The following is a 19562-nucleotide window of genomic DNA, read 5'->3' as shown; positions in this document are numbered from 1 at the left end:
TCAGCTCCCACTTCTCTAGTTTATTGACAAAATCTTGCCAAATGTTAACTCCAAAAACGGCTTTGAAAGAAAAGTTGTAATGGGAAGGAGGCGTTTTTTTACCATAAAGGTAAAGTCACTTAAAAATATGGCTTCTCTAACTCTAACCTAGGTAAAGCTGGTGCCAAATATGGACCTATTGGATGTGACGCGGTTGACAAACTAGGCTCGTCAGCTAGAATTAATTTTAACCATCAGTTAGCGGAGCTATAGCAAGAAATGCGAAATTATCTGTGCAAACTGCTTCGGCAGTACTTCAGCAGGACTTTTCAGCGAAGAAACAGTGTTTTTTCTCTAACAACAAATCAGCATCAGCATCAGTAGTAGCCAAATTTCAGCGAAATGAACAGGGCCGAAATCCTAAAAACAGTCTACAGTCTGAGTTTCCTTCATTGATTTCTTTCTCACTTTGTCAAACAAAATTTTAATTCTTTTTATTTATGGTGCATGATGTACCTTTTTTAGTCAGATTTGGGTAGAGGCCCCTGCTAGAGCGTCAAAATTTCATTGGTCAAACAAAAATATTGGAATTTGGAAATAACTATACAAATATAGAGAAAATAAAAAATAGTTTATCGATCAAGACTAAAAAATTGTTCACACAAGTCGTCTACAAATCCACGGAGAAAACAAGGGCATATATGGGCCTCCTCGGTATGTAGAAATGGGTCCTAGTTGTTCCTAGGACAAGATCGTGGCCCTATTCACCCTGTTCGCTTAATCGTTTCTGTGGTTTATAAGCCGGCTAATATTGTTTTGTTGTGAGAGAAAAATATTGTATCATGACTGATAAGCATAACTAATACGATCAAGCGAACATGATGAATCTCCGTTTATAGGATGTGTGGGGGTATTAACCCCTATACCCTTACGGCTAGGCTTGGGCCGGCCCGGACCAGGGGGTCTGGCCCACTAGAAGACGACACACGGCCCGGCCAATCTGCTCGGAGTCCCGCGCAAGGAATCAAGGCAGACTTGGAGATCAAGCAAGATCCTGGTCGGTTAGAATAGGAATCCTTATCCGGCCACCTATGGCAATTGTAACTGGTTAGGATTAGTTTCCAGATCTGTAACCCTGCCCCCCAGACTATATAAGGCGGGCAGGGGACCCCTCTCAAAAACATCTCTCATTGACATACAGCAATATAATCAGACATAGGACGTAGGTATTACGCCTTCACGGCGGCCGAACCTGGATAAAACCTCGTGTCTGTCTTGCGTCACCATCTCGTTCGTAGCTTGCGCACCTGTCTGCCGATAATCTACTACCTTGGGCATACCCCTAGGTAGACTGCCGACCATATTTCGTCGACAGTGGCGCGCCAGGTAGGGGGTGTGCGTACTGCTCCCCAGAAGAACAAGATGGTCATCATCCCCGGATCCATGGCTACGCCGAACGGCCTCACGTTCACCATCGGCTAGATCACCTGGACCACTGGCACCGACAACTTCATCGCCATGACCACGGAGGAGGCGCGAATCCAATCTGCGTCGACCACTGCTTCACCGGCATCGGCTACGGCTCCGACCACGTTGGACCTGGCTCCGGCCACACCAGCATCATCTTCAGCCACTCCGACAACCCGTCGTTCGCTTCCTCGCTACAAAGGGAGGCAGATCGACAACACCGACCTGCTCGACTCCATCGATCAGGTCGGCACCAAGCTTGCTGAAACCCTAGCTCTGGTAGATTCGATTCAAAATCAACCTACCGAGCAGGTAACCACAACCCACAACAGATCTACCCGACTAGCTCGGGCCAGTCGTCCTGCACGACTCGGTACGGATCTCGTGGTCACGTCTAATCCTGAAGGGCGCTCCGTTCATCGCCGACCAGCCCCCGCGACGGGTCTCTGGCTCTCCGAGTGCGAAGCCTCGATGGAGAACTACCAGGCTCAGCTCTACGACCTGCGAAACACTGCTTCCAACTACGCGCACAATATACAACGCTGCTCGGATCTGTGTTTTATACATCGACATCGGCCAAAGCCACGCAACTTCGTCAACATGGTTCGGATCGAGGAGTATCAAGAAGGGTCGGTCCACATGGTTCAAGAGGGCAGTTCAAGCTCCCCGTCCAGCATCGCATCTATTGGCTCCGTCCACACTGAGCTCCAGCATCGTGACAATGGAGAAGTTGAATATGATCTGGATATCCCAGACCACTCCTCGGGTTTCCCACGATTCCCATCTTTCCCACCAAGGCGAGGAGACTTGATCAATGTCGTCAGTAATGATGAACCACCGGCAGTTGGCGAAACAGAACAAGAAAGGCTAGCACGCGAAGCACGCAATATTGACCGGTTTAATCGTAGACAAGCTGAAGCTGAGGCAGAAGAGGAGGCACGACGCATAAGGTTCTAGCCACGCGATCTCAACAATGCCTTTGATAGGGTAGGGGAAAAGCAGGTCTTTAGGACTCCAAGCGCCAACGTAGTTGTTGCTATGGCGACAATGCAACGACTACCCAATACCTCGGAAATCCAGGCAATTCGTGATGATGTATAAGCCTACCTGACGGCTGCTATAGCCTAGACCGTAGAGATTGCAAACCAAGCCCGGGCTCCGTCCGTCTCAGTCGAATCAAGCCGCAGTCGCTAGTACTCAAGTCGCCCACAGTCACCCAACCAACGTGGCTCGCACAACAACGACCCATCAGACAACCGTCAAGGCAGAAACGGTGGTCATGATGGTGGTCGGGATGACAACCGCCGCAACAACCGGGACGATAATCGATGAGACAACCGCGACAATCGCCGTGATAACCACGGTCGCAGAGTCAACCAGGGGGGCAATCGGGATCGCCGTGATGGCAATAACGATCTCCGCCATTCCCTCGGAGAACGCGATCTGCGCGATCGCATTAACCAAAGAGCCAACGATCGTGCATCCCACGAAAGCTATCGCCGTATGGAATATGATACTACCCACGGCCCTCTGGGTTTGAAGCAGTTTACCCCTCACCTTCGCCAAGTCATATGGCCCAAAAACTTCAAGCTCGAAAAACTCCAGAAGTACGACGGCAAGGAGAACCTCGAGTTATGGGTCATGCTCTACGAAACCGCATGCAGATCAGCCATGGCTGACGAGAACGTCATGTTTAATTACTTCCCAGTCGCCGTCGGCCATGCAGGCCACCAATGGCTGGTCAGCTTGCCAGCGAACTACTTTGATTCTTGGCAAGAGCTCAAGCAAGCATTCATCGACAACTTCATTGCTACTTGCGAACAACCCAGCAACAAATATGATCTGCAGCGGATTCGAGATCGCAAAGATGAGCCACTACGCGAGTACGTCCGATGCTTCTCGGAGATGCGCATCAAAGTCCCATCAATCTCCAACAACGAGGCAATCGAAGCTTTCATCACTGGTCCCCGCTTTCACGATGCCCTAAGGGACAAGCTCCTCCGCAAAAGACCTGAATCGGTCACAGCGCTCCTAGCCACTGCTAAAAATATGTGGACGCCGATGATGCTAAAAAGATAATCATCGAAGAAGCAGCAAGGGTTCCACGCTCCGACCACCCCCCACACCGCGACGATTACCGCGGCAACCATGGTCGGAGCGACAATTTTGATCGCCATAACCAGCGCAATGATCCCCACGACCACGACGACCAGCGTAATCAGCGGCGTAATCACCATGACGATTACAGGGGCAAGCGTGCTCAGGAAGATGACGGTGAAGTCAACACCGTTAAAAAAGGTGGTGGACGTCGCAACTACGAAGAAGACTACGCCAAAGCATTGAAGGGACCCTGTCAGCTCCATCCCAAGTCAAACCATACCATGGAGAATTGCTGTGTTCTCAAATCCATCTACACGCGCCAACAGGCTCCGGATAAATCCGACAAGCCTAACGACGCAGGGGAGCAGCATAACGAGGACAACGATGATGAAGACGCAGATCCCTGTCACAAGTACGTCAAGCCAACCGACCGCGTCCACACCATCATTGGGGGCAGAGTGTCCATCGAGACCAAGCGAGAGCGCAAGCTGCTCGCCCGCGCTTGCTTGAACGTGGCCAATGCCGACAACCTCATCGCCGATCCGCGGCTCCCTCCTTGGTCTCACCGCGAGATCTCCTTCAGCAGAAAGGACCAATGGGCCACAATACCTGAGCCAGGGTGTTTTCCTCTAGTTCTCGATCCTTGTATCAACAAGGTTTAGTTCGATAGAGTGCTGATTGACGGCGGCAGTTCCATCGATATACTGTTCAAGAACAGTTTGCCAGCCCTGAAGATAACCCAGGCTGATCTCAAGCCATACGAGGCACAGTTCTGGGGTGTTCTCCCCGGACAGAGCTCTACACCTCTCGGGCAGATCACGCTACCTGTGCAATTTGGTACCCCAGACCACTTCCGCACCGACTACGTCAACTTCGTGGTCGCCGACTTTGAAGGCACCTACCATGCTATCCTTGGTCGACCAGCGCTCACCAAGTTCATGGCCATACCTCACTACAGGTATTTGGTGCTCAAGATGCCTACTGAGAAAGGGGTTCTAACTCTCAGGGGCAACGTATACGCAGCGTATACCTGTGAGGATGACAGCTTCAAAATAGCAGAGGCTCACGACCTCTCTATTCGCATGGCCGAGACCACGCTCGACGCCAAGAAGACCCCAGCCGATCACCTAGAGATCCCAGAGCTCGAGGCCCCACGCAAGAACATCAAGTCCAAAGAGCACAAAGAGATCCAGCGGGTCGACGGCGATCCCAGCAAAATGGCCCTTATCGGGGCCAACCTAGATCCTAAATAGGAAGACGCGCTTGTCAGGTTCTTGAGAAGCAATGTGAGCGTGTTCGCATGGAAACCCACTGACATGCCCGATGTACCTCGGAACTTGATTGAGCATTCCTTAAATGTCGATGGCAAGGCCAAACCCATCAAGCAGAAGCTACGACGGTTCGCTCACGACAAAAAGGAGGCTATTAGGGTAGAAGTTACACGACTTTTAGCAGCCGGATTTATCAAAGAAGTGTATCATCCCGAGTGGTTAGCCAACCCGGTTCTTGTACGCAAAAAGAATAAGGAATAGAGAATGTGCGTTGATTACACTGATCTCAACAAACACTGCCCTAAAGACCCCTTCGGCTTACCTCGCATAGACGAGGTCGTAGATTCAACTGCCGGTTGCAAGCTACTTTCCTTTCTCGATTGCTACTCTGGTTATCACCAGATCGCTCTCAAAAAGGACGACCAAATCAAGACATCCTTCATCACGCCCTTCGACGCCTACTGCTACACGATCATGTCGTTCGGGCTCAAGAACGCTGGGGCTACCTACCAACATGCCATACAGGCCTGCCTCAAAGACGAGATAAAAGATGACCTCATCGAGGCTTATGTTGACGACGTAGTTGTCAAAACCAAGGAAGCATATACTCTTGTCGACAACCTAGAATGCACCTTTGCAGCCCTTAACACATTCCAATGGAAATTAAACCCAAAGAAGTGCATCTTTGGTGTTCCATCTGGTATACTGCTCGGCAACGTCGTCAGTCACGACGGCATACGCCCTAACCTAGAGAAAGTAAAGGCTGTCTTGGACATGAAGCCGCCCAAAAAGGTGAAGGATGTTCAGAAGCTTACCGGATGCATGGCTGCCCTTAGTCGTTTCATATCTAGATTAGGCGAAAAAGGACTACCGTTCTTCCAGCTACTCAAAGCATCCGAGAAGTTTGAGTAGTCAGAGGAAGCAAATGCTGCCTTTACATAGCTGAAACAATTCCTTACATCACCTCTGGTCCTCACTGCTCCCAGAGAAGACGAAACCCTCCTGCTTTACATTGCGGCAACTGATCGAGTGGTCTCCACTACCATGGTGGTCGAGCGTGACGAGCCCGGCCACGTCTACAAGGTACAACAACCAATCTATTTCATCAATGAGGTGCTCAATGAATCCAAGACCAGGTACCCACAGATTCAGAAACTGATCTACGCCATACTAATTACATCCCGAAAGTTGAAACACTACTTCGACGGATATCGTGTCATGGTCATGACCGAGTACCCTCTGGGAGACATCATTCGCAACAAGGATGCGAACGGGCACATCGTCAAATGGGCAATGGAGCTATGCCCTTTCTCCTTGGAATTTGCAAGCCGTACTACAATCAAGTCTTAGGCACTTGTCGATTTCATCGTCGAGTGGACAGACTTAAGCACACCTGCCTCTTAGGGGCCTGCCAAGTATTGGAAGATGTACTTCGACAGCTCTCTCAACATCGACGGCGTAGGAGCAGGAGTCCTTTTCATATCACCATCCAAGGAGCAGCTCTGATATGTCCTCAGGATTTATTTCCCAGCTTCTAATAACGCCACCGAGTACGAAGCATGCCTACACGGTCTGCGCATTGCGGTCGAGCTTGGTGTCAAGCGTCTCTATGTCTACGAAGACTTGGCTCTGGTCATCAACCAACTCAACAAGGACTGGGATACGACCAGCGAAAAGATGGACGCATACTGCAAAGCGATCAGAAAGCTGGAAGGCAAGTTCTATGGCATCGAGTACACACATGTAGTCCAGGACAAAAATCAAGCAGCAGATGCGCTGTCAAAGTTAGGATCATCTCAAGCCAAAGTCCCACATGGCGTATTTATTCAAGACCTGCTTGCGCCCTCCATCAAAGAAGAAGATCTCACGGTCGACTCTAGACCAGCCATTGGTGGCTACGGTTCCGGCGTCAAACACCACCAAACCACTTCCGACCACTAAGGAGCCCGACTAGAGAGTACCTTTCATCAAGTACCTAACAGATGGTAGCAGTTACACCGATCGGACAGAAAACGAACGCCTGATGCGTCGCAGTAAGTAGTATCTGCTCGTCGATGGCAAATTGTGGCGCAAGAACACGAAGGAGGAAATCTTAATGAAGTGTATAACCCAGGAGGATGGTGAACATCTCCTAGACAAAATCCACTTTAGCTCCTGCGGCAACCATGCGGCTTCGAGAACGCTGGTCGGCAAGGCTTTCCGAGCAGGGTTCTATTGGCCGTTAGCCGTAGCCGATTCCGAGAAGCTAGTCCATCATTGTGAAGGTTGTCAGTTTTTCACCAAGAGAATCCACGTACCAGCACACAAGATTCAGACTATACCAGCCTCTTGGCCCTTCGCATGCTAGGGACTGGATATGATTGGGCCTTTCAAACCGGCCCCTGGAAAATTTACATGCGTCTTTGTGCTGATCGACAAATTCTCCAAGTGGATAGAGTACATGCCCCTGGTCACGGCATCTTCTGAAAAGGCTGTCGTGTTCCTCGACCAGGTCATCCACCACTTCGGCATTCCTAACAGCATCATCACTGATCTGGGTACTCAGTTCACCGAGAATGCTTTTTGGGACTTCTACGATGAAAGGAGAATAGCAGTAAAATACGTCTCGATGGCACACCCTAGAGCTAATGGACAGGTCGAGCGGGCAAATGGTATGATACTGGATGCACTTAAGAAGTGGATGTACAGAGAGAATGACAAAGCTCTTGGAAGATGGCTCAAAGAGTTACCAGCCATGGTCTGGGGTCTCAGAACCCAGCCAAGTCGCAATACCGACGTATCACCATACTTTATGGTTTATGGCGCTGAGGCGGTGCTCCCAGCAGATATAGCCTTTAGATCAGCATGGGTAGAGAACTTCGACGAAGACAAGGCCAATGAAGTGCGGGAGCTAGAAGTGAATAGTGCAGAAGAGAAGCGGCTCGATTCTTGCGTACGTACAACCAAATACCTTGCTGTTTTATGTAGGTACTACAACAAGAACGTCAAGGAGCGGTTCTTCGTGGTCGGGGACCTGGTCTGAAGTGGAAGATGAATCAGGCTGGTGTCCACAAACTCGCAACCCCATGGGAAGGACCCTTCATGATCAAGGAGGTTACACGCCCTACATCTTATAGGTTAGCTCACCTAGACGGCACAGACGTACCCAATTCCTGGTACATCGACAAGCTTAGGCGTTTCTATGCTTAGCTACTAAGATATGTACCCCTCTTGTACTATTGATTTATTTCAATAAAGCTATTATGATTTCTCCGACCACTCTAATGTGTCATTTCGAAGTCTATTGTTATTCTAACTCTACCAGTTAAAACCGACCACCATTCCTTCTCGGGTTCTTGGAGCAGGCCTTGTCTCCGGTTCCTCCCAACGCGTACATGGGATCTGCTCTCTACGCTACGGGTGATAGGCAGGTGCTCTCTGGTTTGACTTGTGTGTTTCTACGTGTGCACAAGCTACGCACCTCACACTCCGACCGCAAGACAAACCAGGGCCATACAAACCTTTCAGGATGACGTGTCGACTAAACTGGTACAACTAAATAGAACGCCAACACGTTCTAACTTAGTTACATCAGCACAATATCCGAGCTTAAACATGTTTTCTACAAAACAAACAAGATCATGTTGATATACAGTTACGTTATTACAAGCTTGCCTGAAAAGGTCCAAGTTTACAATAACACAACTACATCTTCTTCTACAGCTATAGCCTACACTAATGGCTGGTCGGGGCATGAGGCACCTGCTGCTCGCTGGGCCTGACATCGTGCTCGGGTCTCGGGGACTCTGGCATTGATTGAGCGGAAGAAGATGGCCCTGCCGATGCCTGGCTGGTCGAGACCACAGGCTTCACCGGTTGGCTTGAAAATAAAGGCGCTCCCAGCAGACTTGTTGACGGCGTTCCTTGTACGGATGGTGTTGCACCTCCACACAGGTTAATGTTGCCAATTATTTTCGCCAACAAGTCCAGCTGGGTCATCCGTAGCTCCTCGGCCTTGTCTAGATCTACCTCCTTCGGGTATCTAGCCTCCAGGCACTTGAGATCAATCAGGGGGTAGTGAGCACATACCATGCTCAGCACATGTGTGCCTACATACTCTCCTGCCTCCTTCACGAACTCCTAGAACCATCCCCATGCCTTTTGGCATCTCTCGATCAATCCCAGCTGCGGCGTCCTTGGCACAACTTCTGCTAGCGCCGGATCGATGAGGTTAAGGACCAGCAAAATGCCCTTTGCCACCTCCTGGCACCGGCTTTTCCAGGTGTCACGGTCCTTGGTGATCTCTTGGCATTGCGCCTTCCAGCCGTCACGGTCTTTCATCATGGCCTCCAGATGCTTCTTTGCATTGATTTTATAACTGCAAACCACACACGCTTTTAAAACGTCAGACCACGCCAAACTATGGTAGGCAACAAAAATGAGCAAAGGCGGTTGGACAACTTACCTTTCAGCTCCTTTGTCATCTTGGTCGTGTGGTCCCGGAGCTACGACTGGTCTTGCGCCAGTTTTCTATTGTTCTCGTTCAGGCGATCACACTCCACGACCGCACGACTGTTCTCCTCTCGGAGACGGATCACTTCAACTTCTAAGCCTGCACTATAGCTGTTACTACCAACAACGCAACTGGCTACTTACTTGTTCTTTCTCGCTCTTTATTACTGAGCTGGGTGACCAGGTTCTGGTTCTAGGACTCTTGCACCGTCTTTTCATGATTGGTGGCTTCAAGTCATTGGCGCAAGCGGTCCACCTCCGCCGTCAGCTCCTTGTTGTCTACAGCGATCCCCTCGATCTGGTCAAAGCATTTCTTGCAGTACCTTGCGGTCTTCATTAAGTCTTGTGTGCAGATAGCTAAGTAAGACAACTATGACTTGACAGCAAGACCAACGGGTGAAGCGAAGCTTACCTGCACTTCCGTAACAAGCCGCTTCGCCGCCCGTTCAACTTTCTTGGTTTCTTTGACCTCCGGGACTTCCTCATGGATAACCCATTGGTTGTTCTGCCAACGTGACACATAAACATGTTGTCGCTTGTCTTGCGGATGGCCCAGGACCTCCTCCACCTCGTACTCTTCGGGCTCTTCTTCGGGTCCTAGTGCTAGCTCAGCGTCGGCAGCATCTGTGATCACCACAGCCTTCCCACGAGCTGCAGTGTCAGTAAATGTGGGCTGTGCTCTCACCTCTGGCCGCTGCTCCTCGGTCTGCTCCGTCACCCTCGACGTTGAGGTGTTGCCCTCAGTAGGTTTAGCGCTCGGAGCACTCGTGCCCGGCTTGGCTGGTCCCTCGACCACCTGCTCGGGGACTGTTGTCTGACTGCTCGCTTGCTGAGGCCCCGATGGATCTTCTACTATGGCTTCCTCGATGGTCGGCTGCTGGGCAGTCTGCTCTGAACTTATTGGCAGAGCCACGCTACTTCCGGCTAGCTGGTCCGGACTTTCTGTGGACGCCGAACTAGTACATCCGAGATAAGTTCAGAAGGCAATCATATTCAATGCAAATTGCTAACTTACTTCAAGGTTACAAATACTTACATGTTGGAAGCACGGAATGATGTGGAGAAGGCGCGTCTCTTTGGCCGTACTTGCTCCACATGCTGTTCGGATGACTCCTGGTCTCCCTCTACATCCAGCACTGTCACTGGGCCTTGGTGCTCAACCCCTCCGCCACTCGTCCTTCGCGTTGCAGTGGTTGGTGGCGTGCTCGGTCGAGTTGTCACTCCCATCGCCGGTCGCGTTCCTTGCCCAGGTACTCCCGAGGTCGACCCAGCTGCATCCTTCACCGCCGTCGGCGATGTAGGTACCACAGGCACGGAGGAGCCACCTTGCTCCATCGACTCCAGTTGCTTCCTCCTTTTTCGAGGGACAAGTCGAAAGATGTCTGCATCCTCTCCCTCCTCTGCGTCATCGTCTGACCAAGCAAAAATCGCCTACCGACGCTTGCTGGCCGGGTTCTCCTCCGGACCCTCCTCGGGCTCATTGATATTTAGCGCTTTCCCGGTGAGCAGGGTGGTTACTGATCTCTTCTTCTACTATTTGGGGGCAGCCGGCCGCTTACCAGCAGCTTTGGCCGCTGCCTCCTCTCCAGCTCCGAGCACCGCCCAGTCGACGCCCTCGTCCTCAATCTCGACGCTGGTCTGGGTGGTGGGATCATCTCCTTGTGGCCAATCTACTCCAGGGGGTGGTAACACAAACACTGTCGCTCTATCACGACCATTAAACTAGGTAAACAAAGGGGAGTGAACACAGTAAGTCTCCACTTACCCTACCACAATATAAGACTATGGGTACGCGGCAAGACGAGTTACCTTTGGGGGAGGTCGGGCAAGCTTGAAAGCATGCTCGATGTCGCTCAATCTGGCATAATTTGGATCGGCTAAGTTAAATAGCTCGCCAATTCTAGCTTTGACTTCGATTTTGTCAAGAGCCCTCTGCCTCGTCCTCATCGGGTCTGCGCTCCCTTGATACTCATAGCCAGGATGTACCCTCCTCTAGCAGGGCTGGATCCGTCGGCTGATGAAGCTCCCGACCACGCTCGGACCATCCAATTTTCTCCATGGGATCATTCCAAATATTTCTAGGATTTGTCCAAGATGCTCGGGTTTCTCCGACCAGCTTGTCTTCTTCTTCGGAATGTAGCCCGTGTCGCACATCGTGATCGTGTTCAGCTCTTCGCGGATGTAGAACCATTTCTTGTACCAGTCATCGAGCGACATGTTCCATGGGCAGTGCAGGTACTGGGCTTTCATGCCGTCACGGAGGTTGAGGTACACACCGCCGGCTATCTTCGAACCACCGCTTCCTTTCTTCCGCAGACAGAAAAGATGGCGGAAAAAATTGAAATGGGGCTGGAAGCCGCCATATGCTTCGCACAGGTGAATGAAAGTGGCGACAAGGAGGATCGAGTTGGGATGCAGATTGCAAATCCCAATCTCGTATTAAAGACAGAGCCCCTGAAGAAACGGATGTACCAGAACTCCAAAACCCCGTTTAAAGAAATCCTCGAACACCACGATCTCACCTGGTTGTGGATCGGGGTACCCCTCGCCCTTCGGCGCACGCCATCCTGCGAGCTCCTTATTGTGGAGTACCCCCACGATGATGAGGTCTTCACTGGTCTGCTCGTTGCTCTTTGACTTCCACCATTCCTTCGCCATGACCCATGTTTTCTTCTGCGCATCACTTTTTGCCATGACTCCGGCCTTACTGGTGAATGGGGAGCGTTCTAATCTTCAACAGCAGCGGGGGCTTAGCAGAGGCGGCAGTCGAAGCGGCGGCGGATTGATTGGTGGCGATTTCGGATGTATTAGGGTTGGCGAGAGGAAGAAGAAAGCTGCGGTTGCGAATGGCAATGGGGTTCAGTAAATAGTAACTGACCTATCATATACCGTATTTAACCCAAGAGTTATGCCGTTTCGTCTGCCAAGGATTCTTGGGGGACGTGCGCATGCGCCGCAGACGGTTGCTTTCACGTTTGCAGCATTACTTAGCCTCGAGATCTACGCCACTATATGCGCCTCTTCGTTGCCAGTGTGGGAGGGCCCACGCCGACGCACCTACTGACAGGTGCCACGTAGCTGTTTGCTTGACAAGACAAAAAGGCAGTATGACGTGCTATACCCATCTACTTTTTTTACCAGACGTGTCAGACCGGACTTGACAGAACAAGTAAATAAATAAATACATAAAATAATAGTACAAGTGGCATATGGTTTTTTGCCACACTTTTTGTGCTTGGGAATTGTCCCGACCACCCTAGTGCTCGGGGACTGTCACGACTATCCTTGTGCTCGAGGACTGTCCAGACCACCATCGTGCTCAGGGACTATTCCGACCACTCTCGTGCTCGGGACTGTCTCGATCGCCCTCGTGCTTGGGGACTGCCCCGACCACTCTCCGACCATTGCTCGGAGACCGCTCTCCTTGGCTACATGTGATTTGTACTCACATACAGTTGAGATGCATTTATTTTTTCTCACTTAGACCTTGCTACAAGGCTGATACCTCGCCTTCCAGCAAGCTCGGGGACTACATCGGTACGATACACCTGCCGGTGCATCTCGTATCGATTGTATGACAGTTGTGATTGTATTAACCCCTATACCTTAAGTAGACTGCCGACCATATTTTGTCGACATGATGCTTTGTACAAATCGAGCTGTGGATGGGCTGAGATATGTCGGACCAGATGTGCACGGGATTCTTGTAGAACTGCAGGGGCCAAAATCCACACAGAACTCACAATTCCACTTTTTCCCCCAGTGGAGTTGCATGGAACAATTCCATTAAAAAATCTAGAGTAGCTCTATAAAAGACCTTATATGCTCTAGGAAAACCAGAGAGGACCAAAATCCACTTTGGTTGATGATTCAGACTATCGATGAGTGTTCGCGCGAAATGCTTTTCCGTTTCTTGCACCCCATAGGGGCCAGAGAATGGTAAGCATGATAGAGGACCATAGCCTGGTGTTAAGGGTGTGGGTGATGCAGAGGCTCTAGATTCCATCATCAATAATCGTTCCAACTACGGGAGGCCCTAGCAAGGTCTAGAGTGTGGAGATGGAATTGAACTCAAATAACACATGATGCATGTCTTCGATGTTGTTATTGCACCTACGAAACTTGTCGTCAACAAGAACCACTACCGGATACAGGAACTTTGCCGAGTGCCAGGGGCACTCGGCGAAGCCCTAAAAACACTCGGCAAAGGGTTTGCCGAGTGTCCCTTTTACGGCAAACGCTAGTTTGTCGAGTGTTTTTTGTCGTGCACTCGGCAAAGATGTTGCCGAGTGCCCAAAAACACTCGGCAAACATTTTCGGCAAAAAAAACAATTGCCACCACCGGCCGCAGCCCACCACGGCTGCCACAGGCTGCCGCCCACCACGGCCGCCGCCTCCTCCAGCGCCCAGATCTGCCACCACGCCACCGCCAGCACACCCACGCCCAGATTCGCGCTGCTGCCCCTGCACGCGGCTAGGAGCGGCCACCTCGCCCGCGGATCTGACCACCACGGTCGCAGATCCGCCTGGAGAAGCCGCTGGAGGTGCTCCTCGGCCAGATCCATCGCCGAGCTCGAGGGAGAGGGAGGATCCGCCGCAGAGCTCGAGGGAGTGGGAGGATCTGCCGCCGGGGTACGCCGCCGCCCGCACCCACGAGAGGGAGACCGCGTCGCCCCACGCGATGCTGCCACGAGTGGGCCACCACACTGAGGATCCACCAGGGCCTGGCCTGGATCCGCGCTGCCCTGCCATGGATCCACCCGGCCTCGGCATGTATATGCACTGCCGAGCGCTATGAGGGCCGCTCCGCCATGATCCGCGCCAGAGGGAGGAGAGAGGATGCCGCTACGGAGGGGAGGGGGCGGCGAGAGAGAGAGAGAGGGGAGGGGCGGCGCCAGGAGAGGGGGAGGGGAGGGGCGGCGGGAGAGAGAGGGAGGGGAGGGGGCGGTGGGGCGACGCCGGGAGAGGGGGAGGGGAGGGGGCAGCGCCGAGAGAGAGGGGAGGGGGAGGCGGGAGTGCTTTTTATAACGTGCTATCTTTGCCGAGTGTCGGATCGAGGACACTCGACAAAGCTATCTTTGTCGAGTGTCAGATCACGGCACTCGGTAAACTAATCTTTGCCGAGTGTTTAGGGTTTGGGACACTCGGCAAATATATTATTTATTATTTATTTTCTTTTTTTCATAACGTGTTTTTCCTTTTTTGTTCGATGTACTTTGAAAATACCTTGTCAAATTGACTCAACAATATGTATATGATTTTTCTACAAATATAATTCTATTATTTTATGCAGTTACAGCTCAAATTTAATTTATTTCAATTAAAATTCTATAATTGCACTTAATAAATTAAAATTATCAAACGAATCCAAAAATTATCAAAATTTCACATGAAACAATCTATGTTCTCTATTGCCTATACAAAAAGTTTTGAAGTCAAACCCCAATTCGATCGTCACTTTGACTCCAAATCTTACTGATTTCTTCTCAACGCTACGATTCTTCTTCTGTGATGCTTCGGTTTGTAAACATTGTACGTGACAAATTATGCAAAACCTTCCCAATTTTTTACCACAGCATCCACATATGATATCATCACATCATGACAAATCTCATGATTTTCAGGCTTCGTTTGCTTTTTTTAGAATTTAAAAATTGTTTGGCCACACGTTCGTGGTCGTGTTTCTTGAACAAGATGTTCGAAATTTCTTTTCACTTCCCGGGTGACGCCTCACACTAGACTCAATAACATGAATATCATTTTTCTACTCATTTTATTTTATTATTTGAATCACTTACAGTTCAAATTTGACTTATACAAAAAAAAATCCTAGAAATACAATAAATTAATTAAATATAGCAAAAAGATCCACAAATATATCAAATTTTAACATGGAATACCACATGTTGTATGTTGAGAGTAGAAAAAATTTCAAGGTCAAAAGAGAAAAAAATAAAATTATTTTGCCAAGTGTCAGATAATTAGACTCGGCAAACATATTTCTTTGCCTAGTGCCAGACAATTACACTCGATAAACATATTTCTTTGCCGAGTGACTATATTTGCCGAGTGTTTTCTTTCTAGTTTGCCGAGTGTCTGTCTTTGCCGAGTGTTTTTTTGCATCGTTTGCCGAATGCATTTATTTTGCCGAGTGTTTTTTCTTCGCAGCACTCGATAAAAGGTTTGTTTGCCGAGTGCCCGAAAAATAGACTCGACAAACACCAAGACACTCGGCAAAAGGCTTGTTTCCGGTAGTGGACGTTCTTGTAGAAGAGGTTGGCGGGTGCTCAGTATATCCTTGAAGTACAACGGGAGAAAATTTTAACCGTGTTTGTGAATACTGACTCCCAAATCATTTTGTTCTAGGGATCTATATCTCCTGAGCTTGGAGAGCAGTGTTCGCGTCTCTTGTCTTGAAACGCTTACCGGTGAGCAGCAACAGACTGAGGTAACTAGAGCCGTCGAGGTAGACACCCGGCAAGGAAAGTATGAGATCTGCATGCTCCGAGTGAGCAACACCAGTTAGCCGAGCACGTAAGTACAAATCAAACCCGCTCTGCAAAGAAAAGTAGGAGATTTGCATGCTCCGAGCAAGCAACACCCAATTAGCCGAGTACGTAAGTACAAAACAAACCCGCTCTGGAAAACTTCACTACTGAGACGTCAGGTCAGGTGTGAGATGACAATGAGGCCATCAGGAAGCCAATGATCTTTCCAAAAGGAAGCAATGACCCTATTGTGGACTTCTACTTTGGTGATGGAGCGGAAGGTATCTAGTTCGTTGTCAATCACACTCCAAAGGTATCTAGATCATCAAAAGGTAAGTGAAATCTCAGCAGCCATCGAAAGGTTAGTAAAATCTCGGCAGCCATTCTTTCCAAAGAGCAGGCTCGCTCGAAAAAAAATTGTCAATAAATGTTACGAGGGGATAGATAGTTAGATAGAGATAGAAAAAGAAATAAAGAGAGTCGTAGATTTAATTAACCATGGTGAGTCGCTGATAGAGTATCTTGCGAATTCCTTTGTGAATTGTGATTATATAACAGCTGGTTATAATTAGGGTACCCTTGTTAAGATATTTATTATTTACTGATGATGATGAACCCGATTAATCCCTTACCTACTGAATGAATACCGATACATGCCGCGCCAGACGCAGAGCACGCGCGTGTGTGCCACAGCCTCGAACATGTGGTGCTCGCACCTCGCAGGCCCGTCGCTGCGCATCAACCAATCACCGGCCCCCTCTCTCTCCACCCGGCACCCGGACCCGGGGCAAAGATATAGTCATATAGGCACCAGCGAGTGAGCACCAGCCGTCTTGCCCGACCCCGACCGACCCTCAGCTGCTGCAGCCATGGCGACCTCCGCGGCGCTCTCCACCGCCGCCAACCCCACCCAGGTGAGCCAGCAACTTCCTTCTTCTGCCGCGGGGCGCTTCCCTCTCCTGGCCTTGACCCTTGTCTCATGAGTTTGGCCGAGGAGAAACAGAGTCTCTGTCCATGGCGTTACTACTTACTAGCCGTTCAATCTTGCCCACCAAAGTTGCATCTGAATCGCATAATATGGTTTATTTACATGTATATGTATATGATGTCCGTGCCTGCAATGGCAGCTCTGCCGGTCCCGCGCTTCGCTGGGCAAGCCGGTGAAGGGGCTTGGCCTGGGCATGGACCGCGAGCGCGCCCAGCGGAGCACCACGTGCCAGGCGGCGAGCAGCATCCCCGCCGACCGCGTCCCCGACATGGAGAAGCGGAAGCTGATGAACCTCCTCCTCCTCCTCGGCGCCATCTCGCTGCCCACCGTCGGCATGGTCGTACCCTACGGCGCCTTCTTCGTCCCCGCCGGGTGAGTCGTGTCGTCTCACGTACCCATGCATCAACAGCTAGCTAGTAGCGGCTCACTATATATCGTACATGTTACCGGCCGGCCAGCCGGCCAGCAACTAACGAATAGTACCCCGGCCCGTTGATTTCGCAGCTCCGGGAACGCCGGCGGCGGGACCTACGCCAAGGACAAGCTGGGCAACGACATCACGGTGGAGGAGTGGCTCAAGACGCACGGTCCCAACGACCGCACGCTCGCGCAGGGGCTCAAGGTCAGTCATCCACCGCCACGCCATCGTCGTCGTCGCCTGCAGACAGGCATGCCTGTTGTGTTAGTGTTGATGCTCACGGCCGGCGTGTTTGTGTGCGCCGCCGCCGCGCGCGCGCGTGCAGGGTGACCCCACGTACCTGGTGGTGGAGCAGGACAAGACGCTGGCCACCTACGGGATCAACGCCGTGTGCACTCACCTCGGCTGCGTCGTGCCGTGGAACGGCGCCGAGAACAAGTTCATCTGCCCCTGCCACGGATCCCAGTACAACAACCAGGGCAAGGTGGTCCGTGGACCGGCGCCTCTGGTAAAAACAAACCCCACGCATTTTAAATTCCTCCAACTGGATGATCTTCCTTAATTGAAATGATTGTTGGGCTTCAACGAACTGATCTGCTTGGCATTGCTCTGCTCTATTAACAGTCGCTGGCCCTGGTTCACGCCGACGTCGACGACGGCAAGGTCCTCTTCGTCCCGTGGGTGGAGACCGACTTCAGGACGGGCGAGGACCCGTGGTGGAGTGCATGAGGAGGATCCCACACCAGCGGGCCTCAGTGCTCACATATGAGCTATGTATGCTTCGAGCTCATTGGCTTGTGTTCTCCGAGGGCGTCGTTGCTACAAATTCACTTGCTTCTTGCCTCCAAATTATATATATGTACACACACTGTACGAAACAAGAACAGCTGTTTCTCATCTCTTCATATATAACCTTTTGAACACTCTGAAATCTGCTGGAGTGGAATATGGACTCTCTCTGCCATCAGCTGAAAGTGATCAGCAGGGCATCACCACCTAAGCCTGGCATTCCTACACTCATTTCAATATGCCCGACGGGACAACCAGTATTTTCGATACATGTTACAAGTTCCTCATCTCCTGTCCCCCTTTTGGCAAATCAGTTTTTGTCTTTTTTGTCCAATATAAACAGTGCAACACTGACGGGTACAGAAACTTTTTATATAGACACCTCCGATTTTCTAACAGAGGCGGACGATGTTAGAAACCGTCTCTAACTAGGGCGGGGAGCACTGTAGCTCACGAACCGCACCTAGAAACTAATTTTTTTAGTGGTGGTTTCTTTAAGAAATGGGCCCCTAAAGACGTCTCCATTTTTAGGGACGGTCATCATAAGAGAACTGCCCCTAAAAATAGGATTTTCAAGGTGGTTGTCTAAACCGAACCACTTCCCCTAGAAAAAACAGATTTTTAGGGGTGATGTTACTAAGAGAACCGTGTCTGAAAATGATTAACAAGGGTGGTTCTCTTAGTCAACTGGTCCCCGTTCGCGTGCCCTTAAACCCGGCTTGATCCGCTTCTTTTTTCATCCGGAACAGTGTTTTCCTCTCACAGATTCATCCAGATTCCTCTAGAATTCCTCCAAGCGAACGGGGCCAAAAAGAACTCTCTATAAATACCCTTCTTCCTCCCTGTGACTATAGCAGGCCATGCTGACTTATAGCTGTTCATGTTAGTGTTGAGTTCACTTGGAGGTGAGAAATTGGCAAAATAGAGGGGGGAGGTTTTGCCCTTAGAATCTTTAGAGTTGGGTTTAAAAGGTAAGTTTATGTCATCCCTAAAATCTTTTTAAAGTTTACTTTTACATTTCTTTCACTATTTTTTTCTTATCTAGAGAGGCATGGTTGTTAATTTTCCTATCTTGTTAGCAATTTAGACCTATTTTTTGTCCAACTAACTTGTATGTAGTAGGCTCATATCAATCTCTAGTTAGTTCGTCAATATTTCTCTTTCTCCATAAATATAGAAGTTTTTAGATCTAGATCTAGACCAATTTATGCCAAAACTGCAGTTCATTCTTTCACTAGTTATATATGAATGATATATATCTTGATGCAATTTCGTTAAAGAACATAGATGGACAGGTCATGAATGTTCACGAAATGAAGGCATGAAGTGTATATATATATATATATATATATATATATATATATATATATATATATATATATATATATATATATATATATATATATATATATATATATATATATATCGGTACTGGTCCATTCCGGCGTACCACTCCAGTTTTTATTTATTTTATGTATTTATTAATTTACTGATTTGTTACATATATAAATATTTTTCAATGTGAGAAATAACACCATAGATAAATATTGCTCATTTATCCAAGAAAAGAA

General features: G+C 49.7%; 1 protein-coding gene across 1 annotated transcript; it reads left to right on the top strand.

Annotated features, from left to right (window-relative positions):
• Positions 1-16560: 16560 nt before the first annotated feature.
• Positions 16561-18125, top strand: LOC136471644 (cytochrome b6-f complex iron-sulfur subunit, chloroplastic). Its single transcript, XM_066469391.1, has 5 exons — positions 16561-16710; positions 16924-17156; positions 17289-17406; positions 17528-17710; positions 17827-18125. The coding sequence occupies exons 1-5, from the start codon at positions 16666-16668 to the stop codon at positions 17929-17931; spliced, it is 684 nt and encodes a 227-aa protein (XP_066325488.1). The 5' UTR covers positions 16561-16665; the 3' UTR covers positions 17932-18125.
• Positions 18126-19562: the final 1437 nt, after the last annotated feature.

The sequence above is a fragment of the Miscanthus floridulus genome, chromosome 8 (genome assembly GCF_019320115.1).
Source record: "Miscanthus floridulus cultivar M001 chromosome 8, ASM1932011v1, whole genome shotgun sequence".
Taxonomy (NCBI): domain Eukaryota; kingdom Viridiplantae; phylum Streptophyta; class Magnoliopsida; order Poales; family Poaceae; genus Miscanthus; species Miscanthus floridulus.
The sequence above is the reverse complement of the archived record's forward strand: the minus strand, read 5'-3'. Positions and strand labels throughout refer to the sequence as shown.